This window comes from Lissotriton helveticus, chromosome 9 (genome assembly GCF_964261635.1).
Source record: "Lissotriton helveticus chromosome 9, aLisHel1.1, whole genome shotgun sequence".
Classification (NCBI taxonomy): Eukaryota; Metazoa; Chordata; class Amphibia; order Caudata; family Salamandridae; genus Lissotriton; species Lissotriton helveticus.
In genome coordinates this window covers 96,632,678-96,658,238 of record NC_136070.1, presented here as the reverse complement: position 1 = coordinate 96,658,238, position 25,561 = coordinate 96,632,678, and the positions used below count along the sequence as shown (strand labels likewise).

General features: G+C 45.4%; 1 protein-coding gene across 1 annotated transcript in view; it reads left to right on the top strand.

Annotated features, from left to right (window-relative positions):
• Positions 1 to 25,034, top strand: part of LOC144780971 (matrix metalloproteinase-18-like) — a 110,253-nt gene extending 85,219 nt beyond the window's left edge. The window contains exons 6-8 of the mRNA XM_078659560.1: positions 3,046 to 3,209; positions 6,763 to 6,934; positions 24,788 to 25,034. Coding sequence (XP_078515686.1) covers positions 3,046 to 3,209; positions 6,763 to 6,934; positions 24,788 to 25,032 — 581 coding nt within the window. The 3' untranslated portion in view covers positions 25,033 to 25,034. The remainder of the gene's footprint in view (positions 1 to 3,045; positions 3,210 to 6,762; positions 6,935 to 24,787) is intronic.
• Positions 25,035 to 25,561: the final 527 nt, after the last annotated feature.

The window sequence follows — 25,561 nt, the reverse complement described above, 5'->3', positions numbered from 1 at the left end:
ACAAGATTTTGGGTGGAAAGCAGAGATATAGTGAAAGTGACAGATATGGTTTATAAAGTGTTTCAATAATGACAATCAAGAAAAAGGATTTAACAAAATAGGTTTAATTTTTAAACTGAAACATAAATAATAAAACTGATTTAAATGTAGAGCATAACAATAAATAAAATCAAAATCAGTGAAGAAAGTAGTTTGCATTTAGGGCCTCATTTATGAGGTTTTGCTGTAGGGCAGCACAGCAGGCCTTCCTGTTGCGTGGCCCTACGGCAAAATAAAAGGGCATGACTGCACCGTATCTATTAGATACAGCGCATTCCTGTCCTTTTACCCTGCACCGGCACACAATGAGCTGCCCTGCGCCAATGCAGGCACCATGTTAAATGGGACCATATTTACCAGGCAGCTTTAAGCCAAATAAAGTGGCCTAGTGCATCCTCGTATATATGGAGCACGCTCCTGCACCATGGAACGTCACAAAAAGCATTCCAGCAGCACAAGGGGTCTCATAAATGAGGCCCTTAATGTACAAAAGCAAACAAAGTATAAAATGGCAACTTTCATTCGGCATTAACAAATACATAAAAACACACTGGGGCATTCTGCATCAGACTTATATCAATGTTTTTAATCACGGTACACTAGGGGGTGAGATTTACCATTTACTCACACAGTGCCAGTGCAGCAGCGGCAAATGCTACGCAGCGTGTAAAGGAGAGAGGAGGAGAGCGCCATATTTACAGAAAAATGGCTCTCTCCTCCCCTTTCCCTAGCGCCGGCGCTGAAATCAGCTGCCGTGTGTGACGGAGACACCTTTGCGCCATAGTGCAAGGGTGCCTCGGTGAGTGTAGCAAAGGTTTTGTACTGGAAGGATAGCCTTCGAGTATAAAATACCACGCTTAGACTAACTTTAATGCTTTTCCCTCTTTGTAAGTGTGCTGTAAAGTGCAGCACATGTACAAAGTCGGAAAAAGAAGGAGAAATAAAAAAAATTTCTTCTTCCTTGTGCCTACTTCAAAAGGGCACAGTTTTCTGACACTAAACCCTGTCTACTTTATTTAGTGAATATGGTTTAGCATCAGAAACTTTGGATGGTTGCATGGGAACCATGGTACACTCCCTTGGCGCTAATTAATGCAAAGCAGCACTATGCGCTGCTTTGTGTTACTTTTTTTTACGTCAAATAAAGTATTATTTTTGATATTGAACTCCACAGTAGATATATATATTATTGCAATAAGTAACATTATACCGTGATGTTCGTAAGAAGTACTAAAAAGAATTTCAAAGTAATACTGGCATTTAGAATTAAATCTATGAATGTATAAAAAAAGCAATGAAATTCACTTAAAATAATTTAAAGTTAAACAGAAGTTATGGTTGATAGATGTGACACTAGGGTATACAGGATACAGCACAAGAACGCAAAAGACATTAAATCCATAAGTTAAGACACTACCTTAACTTTATTGAGCACCTCTGTTAAACTAAACTTCCACCCTCCCTCACACCATTATACATATTGTAAAAATATTACTGTATGTGTAATGCTTTACAATAGTCCCTATGTACATAGCCAAGCAATTCAAACTTACAATGCAAATATAAAGGTGAGGAATAAGTCATTACAGGGTTACTGAGTCCTGGTCTCTTTCCTTAAAAACTTGTGCACAGCTTGAATGCCTTTTCTATTTCCATAAAAGCTGACTCACCACTTGAGTCCTTTTGTTTGGAGGCAGTCTCATGCAGAAGAATATTCTTTTTATTTCTGTAGTGGAGCTAACACAGCACTGCGGAGGTCTCTGTGGGTCCAGGAGAAGCTGACTGTGCTCCCCTGGAACACAGTGATGTCACACAACTCCTGCTGACATGCAAGCATTTTGGAACTTAAGCAGGGGTTATATGTGGTTGTTACCCCTTGCAATGAACCTATGCTAACAATTACAGGGGAGAGGTGTGGTGCAGCGAACAGAGCAGCTGACTCCGGAGCATGGGGCTAACGGTTCGAATCCTGGCACCAGCGGCAGCTCAGTTCAGCATCATGTGATTCTGGGCAATAGCTCACTTAATCTCCCTGACGGCCCCCAGCGCCTTGAGACCCTTAGGTGATTAGTTTGCGCTTTACAAATACCTGATTACTATTATTATTATTACTCCTCATTCAAATAAGTGAGAGATGCTTTCCTTAATGTTCCTCTTGGCTCCACCTAGAGTGAGGGGTTAAGTTAATGATCCTTAGTTGAAAAGGGTGAAAAGTTGTGTTCCAATGGCCCTGGGCAAAAGACTACAAGTAGAAGCTCCCTCTTGGGCATGTGCTCCCCATCCCTCCCCCTTAGTGGTGGCCAACTGTGCTCCACACACCAACTGCCCAAACGGCAACTGAAGGTCCACACCCTAAACCCTTGATAAACATGGCAGGACTTACCAATGGCAACCACCCGTGACCTCAATTCCACTCACACCAGAGACCATTGGTCGGCTGACTCCAATATCCTCTAATATTGTAAAGTTTCCCCTCACACACACTCATACCCAGGTAATCAGCCAAACACACAACAGCACTGCCCACAGTCACACAAGAACTGATTGACCTACCACCCAAGATTAATAAGCTGGGATTGATGGCAGCAAGAAATAACTATGTGTGCATGACTTTAAGAAAGATGTTAGAAGAGGTTCATGTCTCACAATACGGCCACTTTGGTACTATCAAATTCCTCCATGTTCTTTGAAAAAATGAATAATGACAAAGTATGGTTCCAGCAACCTTCTTCAGTAGGGGTTTCATGAGTCCCGCAATGAAGAGGGGACTGTGTAAGACATGTGCATAGGGGCAGTCACTAATTGCGAGCATGCGCAATTTTTAACAGATTGAGGAATACTTGGACTGCCATCCTAGGGAAGAGAGAAATTGTTGACTTCTTTAAGAAGGTCCTAAGCATTTAGCATCAAAGCCACTAAATGAGCTGGCGCCAGAGCCATCTCTCAAGCCTTCGAATGTAACATCATTGGCTGCTACCTTTATATGTCTTTACCTTATACCTACAGGTAAACACTTTTGGGAATTAAACCAGCTGAGCAAAACGTTGACACCAAAGAAAGGATACCCACAGCTGATCACATCCAAGTGGAAACTCCCAGCTTCCATTGACGCCTCAATACGGATGCAGAACCCCGCGGGGGACCAGGACGGCAAAATCTTCTTTTTCAAGGTAAAGAATCTCACAGGAGTATTTTTCTATCAACTTAAGTAGAGCTTCTGTACCAGCCTGACCTTACCTGAAATGGATGCACAATCCGCTTCTTCCTTGTGGATTCCTCCAGGCCCCCCGATCTCCTTTGCGGGATACTAAGGCACAGTTTCTGAACAATATCACTCAATGCCGTCTCTCAAGAGCCTGCGCTGCGTTGCTTGACAGGGAGAGAGCAGGAAAGCGCCCTATTCACAGAGAAATGGCTTTCTCCTCCCTTCTCCCTAGCGCTGGCTCTGATTTCAGCTGCCATGCACCAGGAACACACCTTAGCGCCAAGGCGCTAGGGTGTGTGCCTGAGTCTACCATAGGTTTTGTACAGGAAGGATACTCTTCCTGTACAAAAGACTATGCCTAGACATGTCCAAAAGCATTTTCTACTTTGTATGTGTGCTACACAGTGAAGCACACGTGCAAAGTCGGAAAGGCACTTTAACACCTCTTTTTATTGGCATTATTTTTTGGCGCTAAACCCTTTCCACTAATGTTAGTGAATAGGGTTTAGCGTCAAAAAGCATGGGTGGTCCTATACCCACCGCAATGGAATCTTGACCGCATGGAAGCTAACCATGCCTGTGACTCTCGGTAGATCATCACCTAAAGACACTAGCTTTACCATGGACCGCAATTCTCCCCGGTCTTTGGCTGTAGCGAAAACACCCTTGGGTGTGTGAGATCATCGCTCGAAGCTGGAGCCATAATCCAGCAAGATAAGACTGTGCAGACTTTCCATTATGCATAGGGCAAGGATGTGGGAGATACACCAGACATTATCACCATAATAAACTCAAGCTAAGCAACAAACTACAGGCAGCCACTGTGATTCATTATCAAGAAAAGGCGGTCTAAGTACAGCGACAACAGATTAAAAACAAAGTTCTGCTTGATGGTGCAGTGGCTAGACCAAACAAAAAGTTATGTATTGTTATTGTATCTTAAATCCTAGCAATCAAAACTATTCACTAACCCCGTTTTATCACCCTGCAAGCTGAAACACAACAATGTGCATGTCCATAGTCTGTTGGATAAACTTATTTCCCAGCCTAGGTCAGGTTAGGTGGTCATTAAGAAGGACGTGGTGGACTGAAGGTGGTGAAATTCCAATGCAAGAGATAACGTTGATGCAAAGATAGTGATGTTTATTCGTGGATAAACTATACCAACTATCAGAGAAGTCAGTGACTGGAGTTGCCTCTCACCAAAGTTGGTTGGACGGTTCATCGGCACCAGGCTTCAGTAACAAGTGCACAGTTTGCATAGCAACCCACTTTTGTAAAACACTTTCAAAATGATGATGTGCCATGTTTCCATAACCACCCCTGCTCTAGCACAAGCAACAGATACACTACAGTTCACTACCAAGGTAGCCCCACACACAGTGCTGGAAAGTAGCACAGAGTAAAAAGGATAGGTGGCCGGTCCTGATACCACATGACAGACGTCATTAGATCACACTCTAGAGGATGAAACTCATGGCTCCATCATCCTTTCAGTAGATTGACACAAGAGGACTGCAGGCATTGCAGCAACACTCAATCCCTTGCAAAGAGAATCTACATCTAGCAGCACATTGCCAAATGTTGTGCTTTGCAAACCGACCAGAAAAGCGTGACACTACAAAAGCCTCCAAATTCAGCCTATGAATGACAGGCACCAGAACCAGCTTCAGATGCACTACATCCCATGGATGCATAACCAGTACGGAAGGAAACTAAAATGTCATCCACTGGAAACCAGTCACCACCCGTTGCAGAATCGCATCCATCCCAAGGAAAGGAAAGGAAGGATCACGATACCATATCAACCAAAGTTGATGTCCTCACAAAAACGATGCAAGGGATTCCGCAATTACAAGAGATTCCTTGGACGAGCAGGACAAAGACAACAACACAACTGTTTGAATAATGCCTCCTATGCAACACCAAAGACAACAAAGGAGAGGGGGATCAAGAGGCAGACACCAAAATACAGATCCAGAGACCGGCATGGACCAAAGCCAGACTGTAGCAGACATCAGTTTCCCAGATATCAACAGAAATTGCATGGTCAACAGAGGGCAAGGAGAATCCTGATGTAACGAAATGCACCGATAGGCAGGAAAACAGCACACACTGAATGGAGAAATCCCACTAATGACCATACCTAAAAACCCAAGGCACAGACATAAGGGCCAAGAGGCACCATGGTGAAAAAAAATTAAAACACTGCTTCAGGGAGACTGCGGGCAAAATTGCAAAAAGAAAAACTTAGTTTATGGACTGAGAACCATGCCAAATCACCACAGAAGAATTAGGAAAAAACTCTGCAGAAAACCTGCAGGACTCAAATAAAAGGACTACAAAAAGTCCTTGAAGAGGCCAACAAGCCACCCAGAAGTGAAGGTGGACCATCGTAGGGGCATAGTCTGAGAAGGGCAGTGATGTTGGCACCAACAAGAATAGCCACCAGACTGGAAAGATTAAAACTCTAAAGACAAACAGCTGGAAGGAAGCCACATTAAGACACTTACTCAATCTTGCCCACTAAATGCACAGCCCAGCCATGTACAAGTCCCTCTGTGCCTACCACGCCCAATGGCCACCAACAGCCACAACTTTCCAAGGTGCCCATGCAGAAGAGAAAAGCACCCAACACTGCTCTAGAAGCAAAGCACAAACCCAGTCCCAGTCCCTGGAGAATGGCACAAAAGGACTCACGGCGACAGCAGGTCAAATGACCACCTGCACCACAATCAAGGAGGGAGCCACTTACCCTCAGAATAAACCACAGAGGGGCCCCAAACCAAAGGCTACAAATCCATGAAGGTAGATAGACAAAAAATAACAGGAAGCGTGCCTCTTCTCCGCTTATGGTTGGAAAAAGAGGACAGAAGCAGACCTTTGAGGGAAGACATAGAAAGGAAGAAAAGGCTTCTGTGTAAGAAGGCAGGGGCTTCTTGAGTTTCTTTGTAACAGAGCATGTATATAGGGGAAGGAGAAAGAGGAGGTATGGCAGTAATCATAGTTTCTGTTGCTGAAACGTACGCATGGTAAAGGGGGAGTGGTGCACTTGCAATAAATCAAAATGGGGAAACAGGGCGACAATCTAAGTAAGACTTTTTTTAAAGCAAAAATGGTAGTGATAGGACTTGGCAAGGAGTCATGTGGAGGTGGCATTTTTCCCCTGTTTACAAATTTAAGGTAAAATCCTCTCACCCCACAGAAAGAAATGTAAAAAAAAAAAGTAGCATTTTTGTAAATTATGTATCTGATGCAATATTACAGTACCATACCAAGATGGATACTATTGAGGCAATGCCCAACTTCTGTGGTCTTAAAATAAAATAATTGATCATCCCTTCAGAAGATCCTTGCCATACCAGTCATAGGTTAATTATGTTGATGGTCTAGATTGTCCTCAGATGAACTGTTTTCCCATAGCCTGGAAACTGGATTTTATCCAATTCTGGTACCTTTGGGCCACGCCTATTGTTTTTTTTAAATTATTGATTATTATTCATCTTTGTACCGAACAGGGGGACCAGTACTGGAAATTTGATCAGGATCAGATGGAAGCAGGATACCCAAAGAAAATAAAAGATGGATTCCCTGGGGTTCCCGACAATGTGGACGCGGCATTCACCCAACCGGCCATTATTGCTAAAAGTGGAAAAGTCATTAGAGGGGAACGTCTTTTCTTCATTAAAGGTACTGAAAGAGGTCTGTGTGGAAGTCTCATAATTGCACCACTGTTAAATTTCTGCAGCATATTTGCCCAAAATTGTTACCCAGTTTTGGGGGTGTGAGCTTTGACTGACTAAGCAATTAGTTGCACACAGGGAATGATCTCCGTCTCTCCATTAGACACTTATATAATGCACATATCATCGGTGAGCAGAGGGAGTTTACACTTCAGTATCATTGGACAGCTGATGTGAACTGGAAGTCCATGCTTCCCAGACATTGGCTGATGTTTCCAGAAGAGAGACCGGACATGAAGACGTTGTAGGCTCAGACCAAGCCTTATTTCAAGGTACTTGAAATAGTAGTGCAGACCTAGTTCCATGAAGCAATAGAGTTATTTAGGAAATATTTTTGCTGTAGCAGGATCACCTAGAACAGTCTGATATGAGGGGAAGAACTGGTGGCAGATTATATACAACCCCCCAGAAAAGAGAAAAAGTTTCAAACCATGGGGAGAGGGGAGAGGGGTGGGAGGGGGGTGGGAGGGGGAGAGGGAAGAGGGGTGGGAGGGGGAGGGGGAGAGGGAGAGGGAGAGGGAGAGGGAGAGGGAGAGGGAGAGGGAGAGAGAGAGAGAGAGAGAGACCCCGACCGACCTACCTACCTACCTAAGTGGCACCAGTCTACATGTTCCATCATGCTATGATGTTTTGAAAATGACTACAGTTACTGCTATTTTGGGAAAGTTTATCTTATATTCATACAAATACAAGGCATTTGGGTGGCTAGACCCCTAACAAAAAGAACATAGGGATACAATGGCTCAGGTGTTAATCGTATGCTACAGAATTCTGTTGCCAGGTTGTGAGACAAACTTTCAGAGTGAGCATCAGAAGACATCTGCTCCAGCATCTGGATAATCTATTTTCCAGTGTTTACTTTATTTACCCCATATACACTCTCACATTGATTGATCATAAGGTTACTGCTGTGAGCACAACCTAAACCTCTATATAGTTCCCAACATATGGATTTAGCCATTACTTACAGCTTTCAGACCTTGAGCTGATCAGATGTTCATGCTAAAGCTGTTGTCTAACAGTAGTCTTTCTAGAGATTATCAAAAGTACTCGTCTGACATATGAATAATATGGTTTCGTTCTACAGTTTTGTATCCTCAGATTGCATGCACACTTAAAAAAGCCTTTTCTGTATTCCATGAAAATTGACCTTGACTTAAAACTTACAAGTGCCTCTCCTTCCTTTCCATCCTCAGCATGGTTCCTTTGCACAACCTGCTTTAAGTCACACACCTGTGTGCCATCATCCCAATTGTATTTCTGCAAATTGCCCACTCCTCATTTCAAAGCTCATAACCTCTCCATTACAGTTCATACCCCAGCAACCTAACAATACCTAGCCTCCTGTAGCTCATCTATTAAAGCAGCCAACCATTTTCATACATTCATATAACCCCTCCCACTAAAGAACACACCTAACTCCTATTAATTTAATCTACCACATGAAACAGGAGTAAATGCATGAGATGTGTTGCTTAAGAACACAAGACAAATCCCCATAAGCAACAATACCCACTGAGAAAAGCCACTAAGCATGAATTCTGGAGCACCGTGCAGCTCAATGTAAAGTGCTCCTATGCCTCGTTAGGGGTAGTTAGTGCTATATAAATAACAATACTATATACATTACAGTTAGATATTGTAAATCTTACTTCCAATGTATTATTATTATTGCTTTCTTATTGAGTGCAGACATATCACCGGGTTAGGGTCTCATGCTGGTGCGAAAGCATGAGCAGATATTAACTACAGAGTTTGGGATGCTTAGAACATCCAGGTTTTTAGCTCTGTTTTGAATAGTCTGTGGTCTGTGATGGCTCGGAGGCATGTAGGGAGCTGGTTTCACAATTTAGGGGCTGAGTAGGAAAAAGATCTGCCACCATTTCTGAAAGTTTGAGCTCTAAAGGCTGTCAGTATTTGTTTTCCTCCTGAGATTTCTTATTGGCGCACACCAGTTACATTTTCTCAATAAGTGCTACGGTCCGTTACCATGTAGAGTTTGGTGTGTAAGACAAATAAGCTTGAAACATCAATCAATCAATCTATCATGCCATTTGTATAGCGCACTACTCACCCGGGAGGGTCTCAAGGCGCTTGGGGGGAGGGGTATGCTACTGCTCGAACAGCCAGGTCTTGAGTTGTTTCCTGAAGGCGAGATGGTCCTGGGTCAGCCGAAGGTGGATGGGGAGGGAGTTCCAAGTCTTGGCAGCCAGGTAAGAGAAGGATCTTCCTCCGGCGGTGGCTCTTCGGATGCGTGGTACGGCTGCGAGGGCGAGGCTGGTGGACCGTAGCTGGTGGGTGGGCGTGTAGAAGGTCAGGCGGTCGTTGAGGTACTTGGGGCCCAGGTTGTGGAGAGACTTGTGTGCGTGGGTGAGGAGCCGGAACATGATCCTCTTGTTGACGGGGAGCCAGTGCAGGTTCCTCAGGTGGCTGGAGATGTGGCTGCGTCGGGGGACATCCAGGATGAGTCGGGCGGAGGCGTTCTGGATGCGCTGGAGTCTTTTCTGTAGCTTGGCTGTGGTTCCGGCGTAGAGGGCGTTTCCGTAGTCCAGTCGGCTGGTGACGAGTGCCTGGTGACAGTCTTCCTGGTCTCGGTCAGGATCCAGCGGAAGATCTTGCAAAGCATACGCAGGGTGTTGAAGCACGATGAGGAGACGGCGTTGACTTGTCTGGTCATCGAGAGGGAGGGGTCCAGGATGAAGCCCAGGTTGCGTGCGTGGTCGGTTGGCTTGGGTGCGGTGCCCAGGGCTGGGGGCCACCAGGAGTCGTCCCAGGCGGAGGGCGAAGATCCCAGGATGAGGACTTCCGTCTTGTCCGAGTTCAGTTTCAGGCGGCTGTCCTTCATCCACTCGGCGACGTCTTTCATCCCTTCGTGTAGGCAGGTTCTGGCGGTGTCGGGGTCTCTGGTGAGGGAGAGGATCAGCTGGGTGTCGTCGGCGTAAGAGATGATGTTGAGGTTGTGCTGGCGTGCGATGGCTGCGAGAGGTTTCATGTAGATGTTGAAGAGGGTGGGGCTGAGTGAAGATCCTTGCGGGACGCCGCAGATGACTTCGGTGGCCTCGGAGCGAAACGGGGGGAGGCGGACTCTTTGTGTTCTTCCGGGGAGGAACGAGATGATCCACTCCAGTGCCTTCTCTTGGATACCGATGTTGCTGAGGCGCTGGACTAGGGTGCGGTGGCAGACCGTGTCGAACGCAGCGGAGAGGTCCAGGAGGATGAGGGCCACTGTTTCCCCCTTGTCGAGCAGGGTCCGGATGTCGTCGGTGGCTGCGATGAGGGCGGTCTCGGTGCTGTGGTTGGCTCTGAAGCCGGACTGCGAGGGGTCGAGGGATCCGTTCGTCTCGAGGAAGGCGGTCAGCTGTCTGTTGACGATCTTCTCAATGACTTTAGCAGGAAAAGGGAGGAGCGAGATGGGGCGGAAGTTTTTTAGATCGGTGGGGTCCGCTGTAGGTTTCTTCAGGAGGGCGCTGATCTCGGCGTGCTTCCAGCTCTCCGGGAAGGTGGTGGTGTTGAAGGAGGCGTTGATGATGTTCCGGAGTTGGGGTGCGATGGTGGAGTCGGCCTTGTTGAAGACGTGGTGTGGGCAGGGGTCGGTCGGTGATCCGGAGTGGATGGTGTTCATCGTGCGGGCTGTGTCTTCGGTGGTCACCGTGGTCCAGGTGCGAAGGGTGGCGGTGGGGGGCGTTGGTTCGACGGTTGGGTGCGTGGGTGGGGCGCCGAAGTTGTTGTGGATGTCGGCGATCTTGCGGTGGAAGAACGAGGCGAGGGAGTCGCAGAGGTCTTGTGACGGAGTGATGTCGTTGGTGCCGGTGCTGGGGTTGGAGAACTCCTTGACGATAGTGAAGAGCTCTTTGCTGTCGTGGGCGTTGTTGTCCAGTCGTTCCTTCAGGGATTTCTTCTTGGTGGTGCGGATGAGCTGGTGGTGCTTGCGGGTAGCGTGTTTGAGGGCGGTCATGTTTGTTTCCTTATTTCCTGTTTGTTTCCTTATTGGTAACCAGTTTTGGGATTTTAAGATGGGGCAAATAGAGATCGAGGTGGAAGGTGTAGTACCAGTCGTGATGCAACACCTGAAGCCTGGTATATAGTTCCTCATTTATGGACACCATTAAGGCGTTTCCATAATCCAGGCGACTAATTGTCAACCCCTGTACCAGGACTCTCCTGGCTTCTGATGGAATCCATTGGAAGATCTTTTGTTGAGTAAGCATGATGCCATAGCAGGTATCCAGGATATGGTTTACATGGTCCTTCATAGACAATTTTTTATCAATTATTACGCCTTGATTCCGTACTGTTGTTTTTGAGGGGCAAGGACCAAAACGAGTCGGCCACCAGTCATCTGACCAGAATTCCTGTGCTTTTCCTAATAATAAAACCTCGGTCTTGCTTCCATTAAGTTGAAGACAATTTTTCTGCATCCAGAAGGTTATGTGATCTATGCAGTTTTTCAAGTCCAATTTTGGTGTTGGGTGGATTGGGTCCCGTGGTTATTTTCAACTGGGTATCATCCGCATACGAGATTACATCATACCCATATGATCTGATTACCCTTACCAGCAGAGTGCCGTAATTGTTAAACAGCATAGGGCGGAGTGCAGATCCCTGCGGGACGCCTTTGTCAACAACTATGCTGTGAGAAGCATGAGATTCTAGTTGTACAGAGATTGTCCGTCCCTTCATGTAATTCCTCCACCAATTGAGGGCTTTCCCTCTGACCCCTATCTCCTCAAGCCTCCGTGTTAGGATTGTGTGAGAGATGATGTCAAAAGCGGCCGATAAATCTAATAAACCAGCATTGATACCTTGTCCGTCATCTAGAGAAAGTTGTATGCTAGCTACTACCTCTAAAAGAGTTTTTTCAGTGTTATGTCTTGCTCGGAAACCTGACTTGGAAGGGTCGAACAGTTGACGGATTTCTAGATATATTGTAAGCTGTTTGTTGACCAATGATTCCATTACCTTCCCGAAGTATGGAAGCAGGGAGATTGGCCAAAAGTTACCTAATTCGTTCAGATATGCCGTTGGCTTTTTGAGGATTAATTTAAACCTTGCTCATTTCTATTTTGCTGGGCCAGTCTCTATCTTTAAAGACATGTTGACAAGGTATGGTAGGCTATTGAATAGGACAGGGGATAGAATTGACAAAATGCGGTGTGGAGCTAGGTCTTCTGGTGAACCTGATTTGGTCCTATTGAGTGCGGTTCTAACCTCCTCCTGGGTTAGTGCGGTGAACTCATCTAGTTGTGCTGTGCAGGTGATTTCCATTTTGTCTTTCTCTATGCTTACTTACAGTTCATCTACCATGTCTTGTGAAGCAGGGATGACAATTTGACAGGATGAGGGGTTTGTGAATTCTTTTAGGATTATATATATTATTTTTTGAGAGTTTGCTGTCTTTTTTATTCTTTTAATGATATGAGTCTTCCTGTCTTCTTTGATATTATTTAAGTATTGCCTGTAAGTTATTTTACAGGCTTGTCTGTGCTCTGTAGTTTTAGTTTCTCTCCATTTGTGTTCAGCTTTCTTGTTTGCCGAATTTTCTATTTTTAGAGAGTCAGTAAACTAAGGTGAGGTTCTGACTTTGTGATTGACTTTTGAGACAAGTGACAATTTATCTAGGGATTGTATGATTGATTTCTCAAAGACGTCTAGTGCCAAGTCTATGTTCTTTTGGCCTGATAGTTTGGGTGGGCTGAAATGTATGGAAAAAGAGGCTTGGTTTATTTTTCTCCAGGACCTGGTTGGTTTCTGCCCTGGTATCCTGCCTCAATAGGGTGTTGCTACTTATAGGTGGAACTTTAATAGTCTGTGGTCTAACAGATCAAAGGGATGGGAGGGTTCACCCTGATGTTTGCTTCATTTGTGAACAAAAGATCTAGAGTGCGCCCTGCCTTATGTGCAGGTCCACGCACCTTCTGAACAAGCCCTAAGGTTTTAAGATGTGTAATTAATTGCCTATTATCCACGTCTGAAGAAAGTTCTGCATGATAGTTGAAGTCTTCTATGAGTAGAAAATTGTCTGCGGCCAAAATATGTTGGTCAATGAGTTCCATCAGACTATTACTGAAGTTATTTTTAGGCCCTAAGGTTCTATAAAAGAGAGCACCTCTCCGGGATCCCTTACTGAGTTTTTCTATTCTAAAAATACATAGTTCAATCCAGTCAGCGGTGAGTGATTCAACTGTACTGATCTTTAGTCTCTTGCCGCAGGCTATTGCGAGACCGCGCCCTCTTTACTGTGTGTACTGCGGGGATAGACCCTCCTACCGATCGATAACTGCAAACACAACAATGATGGACAGAATGTGGATCAATGTCACACATTCACCCCAGTCCAAAGATCTGGGCCCTAATCCATCGTTTTTCCACTCCACACCACCCTGGGTTAGACAATGGCGATATGCAAATCAGCGCTGACCCTGTGCCCCATGGGAACAGTCCAGTCCGAACTACAAAAGCCATGTCCTTCCCAGAACGGAAACAAGCATCCGAGGACCGGCCCGGTTTCGAGGTAACACCTCTCATCAGCCCGGCTAGCTTGATTCCAGTGGTGTGGAGTGCCTGGGACTCACGTCTGAGCATCCCCAGTACACTTAGAGCGGTAACTGCAAACACAACAATGATGGACAGAATGTGGATCAATGTCACACATTCACCCCAGTCCAAAGATCTGGGCCCAAATCCATCGTTTTTCCACTCCACACCACCCTGGGTTAGACAATGGCGATATGCAAATCAGCGCTGACCCTGTGCCCCATGGGAACAGTCCAGTCCGAACTACAAAAGCCATGTCCTTCCCAGAACGGAAACAAGCATCCGAGGACCGGCCCGGTTTCGAGGTAACACCTCTCATCAGCCCGGCTAGCTTGATTCCAGTGGTGTGGAGTGCCTGGGACTCACGTCTGAGCATCCCCAGTACACTTAGAGCGGTAACTGCAAACACAACAATGATGGACAGAATGTGGATCAATGTCACACATTCACCCCAGTCCAAAGATCTGGGCCCAAATCCATCGTTTTTCCACTCCACACCACCCTGGGTTAGACAAATGCTCCTACCGATCGAGGCATGTTGTTGGTCACAGGGCCTGGCCTGCCCCATGGGACACCCATCCCACTAGTTATTTTAAAAATTATTTTCAATCCTGTTGGACTCTCTTAGGAGCAAGGGGCTCATTTTGGGACCCCACCAGCCCCCACTTAAGGCCCAGGGAATCAGGGTACCCCTGAAGTGTGACACACCCAACAGAAAAAAAGCTCCTTCGGGCACTCACATCTCTTTTATTTGAAGTTACATGCCTGTGGGATTCCCACGGGACTCATGCAAACCTAATCATCCAGCTATCTATAAATTTGGAACCTTAATTTCTCAAAAACGATTAAACAGATTTACATTAAATCACAAAAAGCATGCTTTCTGGGTAAAAGTCTAGCTTTCCGTCAAATTTGGTGTACTCCCTTTCCGCCAGTTTTGCTGTAGGTCTGTTCAAAAATACCTTTGGAAATTGCATGGAGAAGTTGCATTTTGGACCCCCCTACCCAAACTCTGATTGGCTGGCCTACTGAAAATGTTTGATTCTGGGGGCTACTTAAAGTTGTTAGCGACCTCTTAACTTTTTTAGCATCTTGCGATTACTAACATTGTCTGCTCATGAAACTAATTTCATACTTAAAAACTTAAAGATGGAGAGCTGAAACCTGAGAGCAGCTGGGCTGGCATACACAATCTGGCTTGACATATTCAAGTCTCACAAATAGACCTGAGTGGTTACCTACTTTAAAAGATAGGCTCATATGTTCAGTGCAATTTATTCATGAGCTTTGTTTGTGACCTCCTCCCTTTTTTGCATATTTCAGCATGAATAACAAGCTCTCTAATCAGAAAAATACAAAACTAACAACAGAGAGCATCTGGCCTACCAAGCAGAACTGAAAAAAAAGAGATTAGTCACAGCTGATCGGGGTAGACTCAAGTCTCATTACTACATCGATGCAATTACCCAGTGTAATGAATTAACTCCTATATTTAGCAATCATATTTCCTAAACCCCTAATACTTTCCCATTCCTTCTCGCTTACTGAACTATTGTTTGAATGTTTTCTTTCTCCTCCAATTCTTCTGAGCTTAAAAATGAAATTTGGAGTGCTGCTGAGTATTTGAATATCCAAATTATGTAGACCAGAATTGATCAATCAATCAATCATTGCATTTGTAAAGCACACTACATACCCGTGAGGGTCTCAAGGCGCTGGGGGGGGAGCTGCCACTGTTCGAAGAGCCAGGTCTTGAGGAGTCTTCTGAAGGTCAGAAGGTCTGCCGTGGGCGGATGGGGAGGGAGTTTCATCTCTTGGTGGAGAGGTGGGAGAATGATCTGCCGCTGGCGGTCACCTTTTGGATGCAGGTGACGGCGGTGAGGGTGTGGTCTGTGGAGCAGAGCTGGCGGGTGGGGGTGTAGAGGCTGAGTCGGCTGTTGAGGTACGCTGGTCCAGTGTTGTGGAGTGCCTTGTGTGCTTGGGTGAGGAGTTTGAAGGTCATCCTCTTGTTGACAGGGAGCCAGTGCAGGAGGTCTCTCAGGTGGGGTGTGATGTGGCTGCGGCGCGGGATGACGAGGATAAGGCATGCGGAGGCGTACTGGACGCATTGGAGCCGTTTCAGGAGTTTGGCCGGGGCTCCTGCGTAGAGTGCATTTCCGTAGTCCAGTCTGCTGCTGACAAGGGCCTGGGTGACCGTCCTTCTCGTTTCGGTGGGGATCCACTTGAAGATCCTGCGAAGCATGCACAGGGTGTTGAAGCAGGAGGAGGAGACAGCGTTGACCTGCTTCGTCATGGAGAGGGTGGAGTCGAGGATGACCCCTAGGTTGCGTGCGTGGTCGGTGGGTGTTGGGGCTGTTCCCAGTGCGGTCGGCCACCAGGAGTCGTCCCTGTCCATAGGGGTGGATCCGAGGATGAGGACGTCTGTCTTGTCCAAGTTCAGCTTCAGTCGGTTCTTCCTAATCCAGTCGGCGACTGCCTTCCTTCCTTTGTGGAGGTTGGTTTTGGCGGTCCTTGGTAAGGGAGAGGATCAGCTGGGTGTCGTGGGCGTAGGAGAGGATGTTGAGGTCATGCCGTTGTGCGACGTGGGTGAACGGTGCCATGTAGACGTTGAACAGTGTTGGGCTGAAGGATGAGCCTTGGGGTATGCCGTAGATGATCCCGGTGGCTTTGGAGCGGAAAGGGGGGAGGCGGACACTCTGTGTTCTGCTGGAGAGGAAGGAGGAGGTCCAGTCCAGGGCCTTCTCTTGGATTCCGGCCTCGGAGAGGCGTTTTGTAGTGTGCGGTGGCAGACCATGTCGAAGGCGGCTGACAGATCCAGGAGGATGAGGGCCGCGGTTTCTCCGTTGTCTAGCAGGATCCTGATGTCATCGGTGGCGGCAATGAGGGCAGTTTTGGTGCTGCAGAACCCGGACTGGGACGGGTCCAGGATGCTGTTCTCCTCGAAGAAGCGGGTCAGTTGTTTGTTGACAGCCTTTCTGATGACCTTCGCTGGGAACGGGAGTTCTTGAGGTCCTTGGGGTCCGCCATGGGTTTCGTGAGTAAGGTGTTGATCTCTGCGTGCTTCCAGCTCTCCGGGAAGGTCGCTGTCTCGAAGCAGATGTTGATGTTTTTCCGGAGATGGGGTGCGATGGTGCTGCTGGCTTTGTTGAAGATGTGGTGTGGGCAGGGGTCTTCCGGGGATCCGGAGTGGACGGTGTTCATGATCTTGATGGTGTCGTCGTTGTTGATGTTGGTCCAGGCGAGCAGGCGGTTAGTGCAGGTGGTGGTTGTGGGAGTGGGGTCTCCGTGGTTGCCGGGGTGGCGTTGAAGCTGTCGTGGATGTCTGCGATCTTGAAATGAAAGAAGGTGGCCAGCGAGTTGCACAGGGCTTGTGAGGGTGGGATGTCACGATGTTGAAGAGCTCTTTGCATGCGTTGTTGTCTAGGCGGTCTTTGAAGGAGGTCCTAATGGCGGATCTGACGAGGTGGTGGTGTCTGCGGGTGGCGTTCTTGTGGGCTGTGTAGCTTTCCGGAGTTCGTTCACGGATTCAGGTTTTTTTTAGTTTTCGGCAGGTTCGCTTAGAGGTCTGGAGGTCTTCGGTGACCCAGCTGGCTTTCTTGCTGGTGTGGGTGTTGGAGGGCTTCTTGAGCGGGGCGAGGGAATTGAGTAGAGACAGTCATTGATCCACTATCTGACGTTGCAAGCGGCGGTGTCGGGGTCGGTCGAGTCTGCGGGCGGGTTCCGGGCGAGGGTGGTGGAGAGCTGGTCTTCGGTGACTTTGCTCCAGCAGCGGCACGGCATCTGTTGGGTGCGGTGGTGCGTGGTGGGTTTCCGGAATGTGAAGTGGATGCAGCGGTGATCGGTCCAGTGGAGCTCGGTGGTGTGGTTGAAGGAGACGTGGGAGCTTGCGGAGAAGATAGGGTCAAGCGTGTGGCCGGCTGAGTGGGTGGGTGTAGTGATGAGTTGTCTGAGTCCCAGGTTGGCGAGGTTGGCGATCAGGGTGGTGGAGTTGGTGTAGCGGTTGTTCTCGAGGTGGAAGTTCAGGTCCCCGAGGAGGATGTAGTCCATGGAGGCGAGGGTGTGTGTGCTGATGAGGTCGCTGAACTGTGCTCAGGGTCCGGGGGGTCTGTAGACGAGGGTTCTTCTGAGGGTGGTGTTGGGGGTCTGTGTGAATCTGGAAGTGCAGGTATTCGGCGGTGCTGAGGGTGTCGTCGGTGTTGGTTGAAACTTTGAGATGGTTCCTGTGGACAATGTTGGTTCCTCCTCCTCCTACTCCATTGGTGCGGTACCTGCGGGTGATCTTATAGCCTTCCGGGATGGCTATGGTGATGTCAGGTGCCGAGGAGGGGTTCAGCCAGGTCAGGAAGGTGACGTCTGGGGTGTTGGAGTCCAGAAGGTCCCAGATTTCCACGGGGTGCTTGCGTGCGGAGCGTGTGTTGAGAAGGATGCATCTGAGGTAGTTGGAGTCTATGGTAGGTGGGTTGGCGGGCCGGACGCTGGTGAAGCTGCAGTTCCGGCAGGAGAAGGGTCCTTAGGTGCGCTTCGGGGCGGCCAGGCAGCAGGTGCGTGATTGTACTGCTTAACTACATTTTATAACTCCACCTTTGAAGAATATTTATTGTAGCAGTCTTCTTGCCCCGACTCATTCTTACACTCGCAAAACGTGCATTACCCGTAATACTTTACAAGTTACTACTTGGTTTTACATTGAGAAAACACATTTTATGCATTCTTTTTTTTTTATCTTTTAATTGACTGGGATATGCAAAACTGATCACCTTCTCATATGATGTAATGCTTTTTCTGCACAAATTCACCCTCGTTTTGAGCCGATGATATCACATTGATTTGTGATGTTATTAGGTTCTTATAGGCTGTGTACGAGGCCTTGTCATGCCAGGCCTCCTCAACTCCAGAACCCTTTATAGATGTGGGTAACCACTGCACCTACGACTTTAAACCCTTTTCTTGACAGAAGTTCCCATAAAATCCACGAGAATGAGCTTTGCTCTGAATTCCTGATTCTGTGGCTCATCTTTAGGAAAGCCTTACAGGCCAGATCCTGCCTATTCAATCACACCAAAGTCTGCATTGTTTTGTATAGAAAGGCACAGTGAAGTTATGTTTGGTAAAGCCTCTTGTCCAGAGGTCAACAAAGGTAGGATGAGGCGAATAGTATAGGTATATTCTCCCTTCACCATATGTGTGCTGGTTTCCACTCCCTACCAAATATAATTGTCTTTGTTTTATCTCTTTGGAAACTAAACTTCTTACTTTTGTGGTAAATGTCCAAAGCTTTAAGGGACTGAGTTAGGCTTATTTTGGGTTCTATCCATAATCAAAATGTAATATGCATATTGTAATATATACATTTCTCTTATCCCAATCTGTGGAAGAAAAAGCTTTATTCATGGCAGTAGTATTCAGATTGAACAGCCATGGTACCCGAACTCATTCTTGCTTCAGACCTCTATTTTCTTAATGTGTTCTGAGATGCATAGGCCCTCTCACCCAGGTCTCAGTGTATGAAGATTCAGTTGCCATGAGTAAAACATTTGGGATTTCCCAAAGACAGTTGGACAGAGATTCCTACAGCTTAAGTAGGAATATCAAAGTTAGTTATCCAGCACGGGATGCTTTATGTCTTGACTTGCTGGTCACACCAAGCTGATAATCCTCAGTGACAAACTGGAACAACTTGGCATGTCTTTAAGAAAGCCTTGTGAAATGGCTATTTTCTACATTCTTAGACCTCACTTTCTCCCACTCACCCGTTCTCCTGTTGTGATCCCACCACCAAATGCCATTATTTGTTTGGTATTTACTATGTGTGTGATACAGGAGAGTTGTTTCTATTGGACAGCTGTGAAGATGTTGTTTAGATTAGCTTCTGAATGTTATTATTCGCCTAACACAGATGTTTCCAAATAATTTGGATCTGACTCTTGCAAACATGAAATCGAGATTTGGTGGTTGTCAAGTTTACATCAAGAGGAGGAGACTCTTCATGAAGAAATCTGGGACCTGTGAAAAAAGGAGAGGTCAGGAATGCATTATATTTACTAATATATAGCGCTTTCCTGCTCTCTGCCTACACTTGCGCACAATCTGCTGCCTTGTGGCAAAGCAGGCATCCTTGTGCCATAGTACAAGGGTGTCTGCGTTGCAGGCGGGATTGTTTTTGTGCAGGAAAGGATACCTTTCTGCAGAAAAATATTCCTCGGAGGTCTTTTTCTCAATCTAAGTATGTTGCAGAACACCCATGCTCCACCAATGGAACGCCTTCCCAGGGCGCGGTCTTGCTCTATTCCAGATATACCAAGCAATGCAGGGCCATGCAAGGTGGCCTTGCGTTGCTTGGTAAATCTGAATTGCGTTGCCTTTGCAACACCTTCGTTGTTTCCTCTTTTCAAGTGTGCTGCAACACACTTAGAAAGAGCAAAAAACGCATCTAAGTATAGCTTTTGTGTAGGAAGATGTCCCTTCCTGCGTAAAAACAATCCTTCCTGCAACGCAGGCACCCTTGCACAAGGGTGAGTGTGTTATTGCTAGGCAGCTCATTGTGCATCAGTGCAAGAAGAGATCAGGAATGTGCTATATAGTGGTAAATATGGCGCATTCTTGCCCTATCCATTTGATGCAGGGCAACAAATTGTCTTGCTGTGTTGCATTGCGCTGCATCAAAGTATGATAAATCTGGCCTCTGATCTACCTGATGGTGCAACGGTTCACAGGAATAAAGTGGCACGACTGAACTTGGCAAGCCAGGTTCAGAATCCCATGAGTGAGGGGTATAAACAAACAAGTTACACACATTTCATCTGTGAGGCAGGCATCAGTCTTATCAACAAAAGATCGAAATATTCGTACTTTGCCTCCAGGTAGGCAGCGGAAGAGTCTTATGAGGGGCGATCACCATTGATGGGACATGAGAGGTCCTTCATCCATTCCTAGCACTACTCCTCATTCATTGGCTGGTGAGAAGACTGCAGGAATAGCCGTGTGGGGAGATTGTGATATCTCCTCTTTGGGTGTTCCTCAAGGTACACTACCTTCTTCAACTATATCGCAGTCTTCCCGCAAGGATCCTTTATTGCAACTCACCATCTCTCAACCAATTAGCAAGGCTTGAGAGGACCTATCTTCTGAACAGATAACCCTACATGGAGATGCAGTCACTTTTCTTTTTATACAGCATTCTTTATTGGCAGCATATAAAGAGTAGAACTCACTACATTTGGTCGTTACCAATCAGCATTTTATCCAGTTGTTCTGGATAAAATGGCAAAAATCGAGGAAAATATTGTTCTAATAAAAGCGAAATAAATGACGTTTGCAAAATCATTGCTCATTGAAAGTGTATATTCCTCACCTGTGATTATGTATAAAACAACATTTGTTTTTTATGGCAGTTGTTGTATGATTGAGCATAGTATGTGGGACTATCTTCAATGATGACTCTCTACTTTTGGAGTTGGTTTAAGAACTAGGGGGCATATTATCAAGGGATTTATCTCCGCTTTTTTGGCTTTAAAAGCCAAGAAAGCGGAGATAAAATTATCTCCCTATTAGCTAGCTGTCGCTAACACCAGTTAGCGACAGCTATTAGGAGATAGCGACCATCTTGGGCCCCGCTTTGCATGTAAGAGATATTTATCAGTAATGACATGCAAAGTGGGCGTGCCAAGATGTTAGCGACTGGAAACAGTCGCTAACATCCCTATCTCCTATTACCAACTTTTGGAGATATTCGCGCTCAGCGTGAATATCTCCAAAAGCTAACACCTGCCCTGAGCAGTTCTTAGCCATGTTATCCAATGGGAGGTGGATAACATGGCTAAGAGCATTAGCTCGGTAATGCATGAATATCGCTGACTTTTCAGCGATATTCATGCATTGCGGCCGTTTTTTATCGCATTTGCGATAAACCTTGGTAATACCAAGGTTTATCTGCGGTAAAAATCACCGCAGCTCAGTTATCTCCACTGCACCAAAGATTATGGGGCATATTAACAACGGCCTGCGATAATCATCGCTGGCCGTGCTTAGCGATAATTATATTATCGCAGGCTATCTCTGGTATTTATCGCCGTGGTAGCGCGTAATTAACAACGCGTTACTCCAGGGCAATAAAAATTCCAGAGATAGCGAGGTTATCTCCCTTTTGCAGGGAAAATCGCTGGTTTTCCAGCGATGTTCCCTGCAAAAGAGCGATAACCTTGCTGATACGACCCACAGGGTCATATCAGCATAATCCACCCCCTATGTTAGGGATGGCTAAGTCAGGATTTTATCGGACGTTAAATTTTGGCGAAAACAGCCATTTTTGCCAAAATCTAATGTGTGCTGAAATCATGTGGGCTGCCTTGTAAATATCGCAATGTAAACATCAGCAATATTTGCAAGGTAGTCCATCTGGGGTAAGCCCAGTTACGCCCCCTTTGCATCTAATTGGAGATGCAAAAGGAGGCGTTGCATAATCGCATGTTAGCACCCTCTTGTAAATCGGGCGCTGGTTTTAGCTCCGCTTTTTTGGCCTTGTAAGCCGATAAAGCCCTTGTAAATATGCCCCTATTTTATCTAGCCCCTTGTGAAGGTTAGGAATTATCCTGCTCAACAACTCTGGGTTTGCCAGCTAGTATAGTGGAGATGCAGTCTTGTTCCAGAGTGTGCATGACTAATGCACCCTACTTCTGTAGTCAAAGGAGTCCTGCCTGCGGTGTGGACAACACACAATCATTCAGAATTTGTTAGGCGGTATCACATCAAACCTCAAGCAAGCATCTATTCGATTGGACTGGGCTGCAACATCAATTTGCAAGCAGGGCAAGTCCAGAGAAGGACACTCAACAAAAGAAAGTTCATGTCATGGCACTCTTTTTGTTTAACATTTAGAAGATATCTTGAAAGCACCATAAATGATGTTCCCTCTAGGTCTGGCTCCTGCTCCAGTGAGGACTGAGCCTTATACCTCTCACTTGATATTAGCACATTTTGAACCAATGCATTATCTTGATCTCAAGGGCCTTACATGGAAAATGGCCTTAAATGGTACTGTTTCTTCCCAATATAAATCTGTGAGAGGCAAATGGATCGGTGAAACGTGTAGCTAGAATACATTGCAGCAACAAGCAGAAGGGGGTTTAATGTGATAAATTCATGTACTGTATGGTATAGAGTCCCGTGACTCTTTTTGCTGTGTTAATTTTTTTCACATTGAATGAACTTGTATGTATATTGCTTTCCAATGCTATGTATTGTGAATTATTATGGTTGTTTTTTTAAAACTGTGCACTTTTTCAGAAAATTGGTTCTGAAATTTTAATTTGTATATGAAGGAGTAGTTTCTTCTTTTTTTATGAGAAATAAAGACTGTAAACGTTACATTTTAGTGTGGGAATTTATTTTTAAATGTAATTGCATGGTATGAGTGAGAGGTAAAGAAAGTAACAGAAAGCATATTGTGTCCCCAGGGACCTTCCTTTGACTTGAATTGTCTATAGTACCCTGTTCCCTGGGAAAAGTGGGGTCTTCTCTCCCTTGTTTAACTAATAGTGATTACCTCCACCATGATAGTTAGTACATAGTGGCATCTTCAGTGGAGCCTAAGGCTATGTTTCATGCAGGTAAAGTGACTTTGAAGAGTTATCCAAAGTTCACTCCAAAGATTTTGTCCCATTTTCATTTAAATCAGATGTTTTCGTTAAGCCATCGACAAATGATGCTTTCCACATGCTTGACCTTAAGAGGGGTTTCAGCTACTAATTAATAGGACAAAGCGTCTAAGATCAACCATTCAACTTCTCATTGCATATGGCCATGACAGACAAAGATAGGCAGTGCCCAGATTGTTTGTGGAGTGCTTCAGATTTGCATATCAGAAAGCAGACATGCATTTTCCAGTGTGGGTGGATGCATACTTGAGGAAAGGAAGAGACATGGTTGCTGTCATCATGCCTGGCAGAAATATGCAACGCAACCATGTGGAAATCCTTCTGCAAATATTACCACCTCGAGATAGAAACATGGGCAGAAACCCAAGCTGGACAGGCAATTCTAGAAGACTTGTTCAAATGAGATGCACCTCCTCAGGTTTTTACCGCTTTGTTATGTATTTCATCAGTATGTGAAGGTATAAATCGAGAATAAATTACATTGCGTAAAGGTGGATGTACCTGCTGCTATCCCATCCCACGAGTCTCCCAATGAGGTTTAATATTTATGATTTTTCAGTTCTCAGAATCTGAACAAAGGTGGCACTAAAGAGTGGGATCACGTCAAATGCAGTGGTATGGCGTAGAAAGTGAGCCCAATCATTTGTAGAAATATCCCCATTGGAGGGCTTCGTTAAATGTGTCAAACGTTCTGCTCCTGACGATTCCCCGCTTACCATGGAAGAATGTTCAATAGCATGGGAATCTAAAATAGAATATCTATCCTGGAAAATCCCCTTTACAGGTAGGTAACATTCTAAGCCAAAGTCCCCATAACCGTCCTCGTTTACTTGGAGTCTCACCTAGACATGTCTCATAGTGCATGTATTGACCGCACTGGGGCCTGTGTATAACACTTACTGAGACTAGAACTGCAATTCAATTCAATAATGACTTTATTCAATTGGCTTTAGCAATCATAAAAGTACAGTAAAAACAATCATACGAATACATTAGGAACATCAATTAGTATCTTTAAATAAGTACTATGCAATTCAAACTCAAGCATAACCGTAATACACTGCTATTAAAAATCTCGACAAATACCAACAAACAGTAAAATGTTCTAAAAATTGTATATATAAAAGGGCAGGTCTCGCTTGTTTAAAATTCAGATGTGCAAATAATGGGCGTATATACTTATGAGGCAAATTGGCCCATTTAGGGCAAATGAGTACGATGTGTAAAGTGTCTAGTGCAGAAGACTCATCACAGGAACATACAGGAGGGTCTTGTGGCCTATGCCATCCTGCTACAAGCTGCGGGAACATATTCAGTCGAAAATAGGTTACAAATCTTCTATGGTTCACCGGCATATCCATTGATAGATAAAATTAAGTTCCATCACTACATTTTACCTTAGCATGATGTATGCAACAGCGTTTACGCTGTGAATCTTGCAGTCTGAGTTCTTGTGTATACTCAAAAAAAAAAGAAAGAACTGTAACTTAACATGGTTTAATTTTTCTCATTCAAGATTATCCACTTTGTTTCCGAATACCTCTCCTGACAAGTGATATGTACTGGGTGACTCTTCTTAGATATCAATGACGTGTTCTGTTTTTGTTCAATAGGAGATCAGTATGTGTTGTATGATGCCGCTATCGGAAACAGCACTGAACCGCAGTCTCTGCTGGAGCAGTGGGTGGGCGCCCAGACTCCCATCTCTGCGGCACTCAGTTACAAGAATGAGATCTATCTGATCAGCGCCAAGAAGTTCCAGAAAGTTCTCCTTCTCACCTACCTTCAAGACACCGTGTATGCGAACATCCAGCAACCGAAGAACTTACAACAGCTCATAAATTGTGATCCCAAATAACAGCTTGAAGTAGTTTTACCTGTTCTCTGTATGTTGGTGAACTACACATGCTTAATTGATGTTGCTATATATATATATATATATATATATATATATATATATATATATATATATGTATATTACACATATTGGGCCCGACTCACAAAGGTAAAATGAGACGCAAGTCTAACTTTATGACTTTCGGTATTCACAAAGGGTATTTACGAGTAGCAAAGTTAGACATTTGTCTCAGTGTTGGGGTCAGTTAAACTTAAGACCAAAACTTAAGTTTAACTGATACAAACGTCTAACTTTACTACTCGTAAATGCCCTTTGTGAATACCGAAAGTCATAAAGTTAGACTTTCGTGTCACTTTGCCTTTGTCAATTGGGCCCATTATGTGGAGTTGGCAGGTTCCTCTATTTCTTAGAAAGTTACCAATACTCTAATGGTGAACAGATATATTTTCACACACAATTGGCTGGCGTTGACTTGAAAATGGCAATGACTCGGTGACAACTAGAAGAAATGGTGCCAAATCTTAGAGGA